The sequence below is a fragment of the Capricornis sumatraensis genome, chromosome 1 (genome assembly GCF_032405125.1).
Source record: "Capricornis sumatraensis isolate serow.1 chromosome 1, serow.2, whole genome shotgun sequence".
Lineage (NCBI taxonomy): Eukaryota > Metazoa > Chordata > Mammalia > Artiodactyla > Bovidae > Capricornis > Capricornis sumatraensis.
In genome coordinates, this window is record NC_091069.1 from 10,782,974 (window position 1) to 10,788,121 (window position 5,148).

Sequence of the window (5,148 nt, forward strand, 5' to 3'; positions counted from 1 at the left end):
ATCTACGCTGACACCTGCCTGCCTGGGACGGGATGGAGGCGGGGAGGAGAAAACAGCCGCTTCCCTCGAGAGGGACGGAGGAAGGTCAGGCGGGCGGGTCATGGAGAAGGCACTGACTCAAGTCCTACTGCCTCGAGGGGATCTGGCACGCCGGACGGGCCCGGATCCCCTCAGGGCCCAGCGTGGAGGTGGGACCTCAGCTGTTACCGGCGGAAACCACCTCGGTGTGAGAGATCCCGTCACTGACAGGCAGCTGTTAAACCAACGGAGCGGGAGCACGGGGCGGATGTTGTGTCTCATTGGTGATTGTTGGGCGCGCCCAACAGCCAATGAGTCAGCCCGGGGGGCGTAGCGATGACGTTTGCTGCGGAGGAGGCCGCTTCGAATCCGCAGCGGCCAGCTTGGTGGCCTGGACCAATCAGCGACGTCCAACGAGCTGCGCCTTCGCCAATCCGAGGCCTCCACGACGGGGCTGGGGGAGGGTATATAAGCGGAGTAGGCGACGGCGCGGTCGACGCTGACCGAGACATCACAGACGCTTCAACTTAATCTTTTCGTGCGTTTGAGAGGTAGGTGCTGAGGCCTGTCTTTTCGGACCTGCCCTTCGCATTGTCCGCTGTTCTCCTGATCCGGGGCCCTGTCATCCTCAGCTCTGTAACGTCGGTGCGCTCCTGTGTTTGCGGCCTGTGGCTGGTTTTCCTGCGAAGCCCTATAGCTGCCTGCTGACCTACTGGCCGACGGTGCCGGAAAGATGAAGCTGTCCCTGGTGGCCGCGGTGCTGCTGCTGCTGCTCGGCACGGCACGGGCGGAGGAGGAGGACAAGAAGGAGGACGTGGGCACGGTGGTCGGCATCGACCTGGGTACCACCTACTCCTGGTAAGTGGGGTTTGGGGAGAGGGGAAAATGGGGCGTGGCCTCCTGGGTTGCCCAGAGCATCGTGGTGCTGATTCCTTCCGTTCGGTTTTTTCCGCCAGCGTCGGGGTGTTCAAGAACGGCCGCGTGGAGATCATCGCCAACGATCAGGGCAACCGCATCACGCCGTCTTATGTGGCTTTCACTCCTGAAGGGGAGCGTCTGATCGGCGATGCAGCCAAGAACCAGCTCACCTCCAATCCTGAGAACACAGTCTTCGACGCCAAGCGACTCATCGGCCGGACTTGGAACGACCCGTCCGTGCAGCAGGACATCAAGTTCTTGCCTTTCAAGGTTCGAACCGGTTTTTTCCTTCTAAATAGATAGTGGGTGGTGGTGATGGGAGTATTTAGGATTAAAAAGTTTAGGCACGAGCAAGGGGGATATAGTTGTCGTGTGTATGTAATTTTATTTTATACTCCTAGTATATTTCAGAACTGAAGATAGTAAAGTTGGCAAGGAAATTTCATGCAAAACTATTCTGTCGACAGTAGTTTAGGATTAAGAGACTGATTAAAACTGAAGTGGCTTGTAATTGTAAGGCACCTTCTACACCTTAAATATTTCTGCCCCAAATATTCAGCTCAAAGGGTCCAAAATAAACCCAACTTTGGAGAGGGAAGTGAGTCTCAGTCCTCTTTCTTTTAAAGTTTAAAATGTCATTGCTTCTATGTCTGAAAATAGTAATTATTCTCTCAAATAGGTGGTTGAAAAGAAAACTAAACCATACATTCAAGTTGATGTTGGAGGTGGGCAAACAAAGACATTTGCTCCTGAAGAAATTTCTGCCATGGTTCTCACTAAAATGAAGGAAACTGCTGAGGCTTATTTGGGAAAGAAGGTAGGTATTTTCTAGAACCGTGTTGAGCAGTTTTATTATTACTGTTTTTGATTGTGTTGTGTAGATCTTTCATCATTTTAAAAGTCTGACATCCATGTATATCAGTTTTAATTACTTGCATGTTTTACTGGAGATCAAACAAAATACTAGGGTCTTTTCATTTATCACTTACTGCTTGCAAGTCCACATACATATAATTATGTATCTTAAAATGATTGTAACTTAAAGATTAAACTATGATAAAATATGTCTGACTGCCTTTTGTTACCATTTTAGGTTACTCATGCAGTTGTTACTGTACCAGCATATTTCAATGATGCCCAACGCCAGGCAACCAAAGATGCTGGAACTATTGCTGGATTGAATGTCATGAGGATCATCAATGAGCCGTAAGTGTTAAATTCAAAAGTATGGCACATTTGCCAAATGTGGAAAGGTAAAAGTTAAGTAAGGTTTGTTTTTTCTTTCTCATTCCCCTAACAGGACAGCAGCTGCTATTGCTTATGGCCTGGATAAGAGGGAAGGGGAGAAGAACATCCTGGTGTTTGACCTGGGTGGTGGAACCTTTGATGTGTCTCTTCTCACCATTGATAATGGTGTCTTTGAAGTCGTGGCCACTAATGGAGATACTCATCTGGGTGGAGAAGACTTTGACCAGCGTGTCATGGAACACTTCATCAAGCTCTACAAAAAGAAGACTGGCAAAGATGTTCGGAAGGACAACAGAGCTGTGCAAAAACTCCGGCGTGAGGTAGAAAAGGCCAAACGGGCCCTGTCTTCCCAACATCAAGCAAGAATTGAAATTGAGTCCTTCTATGAAGGAGAAGACTTCTCGGAGACCCTGACTCGGGCCAAATTTGAAGAGCTAAACATGGTATGTTCCTTGTTTTGCTAATGAGATCTAGTTAGACTCTGAGTTTGGGACAGTGCATTTAGGGACTTCGACTGTTTGTTGGTATGACAGGCATCATCACAGTGATTGTGTCTCTTACTCTAGGACCTGTTCCGTTCAACCATGAAGCCTGTCCAGAAAGTGTTAGAAGATTCTGATTTAAAGAAGTCTGATATTGATGAAATTGTTCTTGTTGGTGGCTCTACTCGAATCCCAAAGATTCAACAGCTGGTTAAAGAGTTTTTCAATGGCAAGGAGCCATCCCGTGGCATAAACCCAGATGAGGCTGTGGCATATGGTGCCGCTGTCCAGGCTGGTGTGCTCTCTGGTGATCAAGATACAGGTAAGTCTGTCAGCATTGTCCACAGTGCTTCAGTAGCTTAATCAGAAGAGTATTAGCTGTTGCTTTAGAAAGCAATAGAACACAAGCAGCAAGCTCAAAGAGCTAGTGAAGGGTACAGTGATGACAAGACCTGGAAGTCTCAAGATCCTTAGCAGCTGTATTTAATTCACTGCTTCTGAAATGATTTTGCATAGAACCTAACCAAATGGCAAGATGGAGAAGATAGTTTTATTGATCGTGGGGACTGCTTGGTATTGCTCCTGGGACTCCTGAATTGGAACTTAACACAGTTAACTTATTTTTGCAGGTGACCTGGTACTGCTTGATGTATGTCCCCTGACACTTGGTATTGAAACTGTGGGAGGTGTCATGACCAAACTGATTCCAAGGAACACTGTGGTGCCCACCAAGAAGTCTCAGATCTTTTCTACAGCCTCTGATAATCAACCAACTGTTACCATCAAGGTCTATGAAGGTAATTGCTTACATTTGTTAATACCATGATAATGTGTTTGAAGAGTTTGACTTTTTTTAATATACACTGTTGAAATGACTAGGGAGAGAAGTGTCTGCTGTTTTCAGGTGAGAAGGCCTTAATTTAGTGTTGAGTTTGGTAGAGCCAGGACTAAAATCTGTTTTTTGTCTGGCACTCTTTTCCATTAAAAATGCCTTCAGAGCTGGCTTCTAAAATACAACGAGCAAAGTTCATACTGCTATAAAGTAGGCAAAATTCTGTTAACAGTACTAGTAACTTAATTCACTGCTCTTTTCAGATCCAGTACAACCCACTTTAAGTTGATAAGAGTGCCTTTCCCACTGCAGACTTAAATGTAGAGATCCAAATGTACTAACGTTTATCAGTGACAACTAACAATTTGTGTGTGTGTGACTTCTAGGTGAACGACCTCTGACGAAAGACAATCACCTTCTGGGAACTTTCGATCTGACTGGAATTCCTCCTGCACCTCGTGGGGTCCCACAGATTGAAGTCACCTTTGAGATAGATGTGAATGGCATTCTTCGAGTGACAGCTGAAGACAAAGGTACAGGCAACAAAAATAAGATCACAATTACCAATGACCAAAATCGCCTGACACCTGAAGAAATTGAAAGAATGGTCAATGATGCTGAGAAGTTTGCTGAAGAAGACAAAAAGCTCAAGGAGCGCATTGACACAAGAAATGAATTGGAAAGCTATGCCTACTCTCTTAAGAATCAGATTGGAGATAAAGAAAAACTGGGAGGTAAACTTTCCTCAGAAGATAAGGAGACCATGGAAAAAGCTGTAGAAGAAAAGATTGAGTGGCTGGAAAGTCACCAAGATGCTGACATTGAAGATTTCAAAGCGAAAAAGAAGGAGCTAGAAGAAATTGTTCAGCCAATTATCAGCAAACTCTATGGAAGTGCAGGCCCTCCCCCAACCAATGAGGAGGAAGCAGCAGACAAAGATGAGTTGTAGACACTGCTCAGCTAGTGCTGTAATATTGTAAATACTGGACTCAGGAACTTTCGCTAGGAGAAAATTAAGAGAACTTAAGTCTCGAATGTAATTGGAATCTTCACCTTGGAGTGGAGTTGAAAATGCTATAGCCCAAGTGGCTGTTTACTGCTTTTCATTAGCAGTTGCTCACATGTCTTGGGGTGGGGGGCAAGGAAGAATTGGCTGTCATCAAAAGTGGGTTAAAAAAAGCTGGGTTAGGGCGTGTGTTCACCTTGAAAATGTTCTATTTAACAATTGGGTCATGTGTATCTGGTGTAGGAACTTTTTTCTACCATAAGTGACACCAATAAATGTTTGTTATTTACGCTGGTCTAATTTTTGTGATAAAGCTTCTAATTAGGTTAGTCATTTAAGGTTAGACTCTCATGTGTTGGGAGTGTTCAGGGCTTTGAGGTAAGGAAACATTTCTTTAAATATTCAGTCATTTTGGGAAACCTGCCTAACCTAATCTAAGAAAAGGGGTGGGAGGTTGGTTCGTCCATATGCTTAACTAGGCAAGGACCATTTCAAGAGCGGAGTTTTCTTGAGCATAGTTGAAACTTCCTGCTTACCCTTACCTTTCAAAAACTTACAGTGGCCTTCTTTTTACTCAACACTTTACAACTGCTTGGATTCTCTTGAGATTTGATAAGTGATGAATCACTGATAATTTTACACAC

At 45.1% G+C, this 5,148-nt stretch overlaps 1 protein-coding gene across 1 annotated transcript; it reads left to right on the top strand.

Moving 5' to 3' along the window:
* Positions 1-486: 486 nt before the first annotated feature.
* Positions 487-4,780, top strand: HSPA5 (heat shock protein family A (Hsp70) member 5). Its single transcript, XM_068987040.1, has 9 exons — positions 487-569; positions 651-876; positions 975-1,206; positions 1,616-1,753; positions 2,030-2,142; positions 2,237-2,627; positions 2,751-2,988; positions 3,296-3,463; positions 3,885-4,780. The coding sequence occupies exons 2-9, from the start codon at positions 752-754 to the stop codon at positions 4,445-4,447; spliced, it is 1,968 nt and encodes a 655-aa protein (XP_068843141.1). The 5' UTR covers positions 487-569; positions 651-751; the 3' UTR covers positions 4,448-4,780.
* Positions 4,781-5,148: the final 368 nt, after the last annotated feature.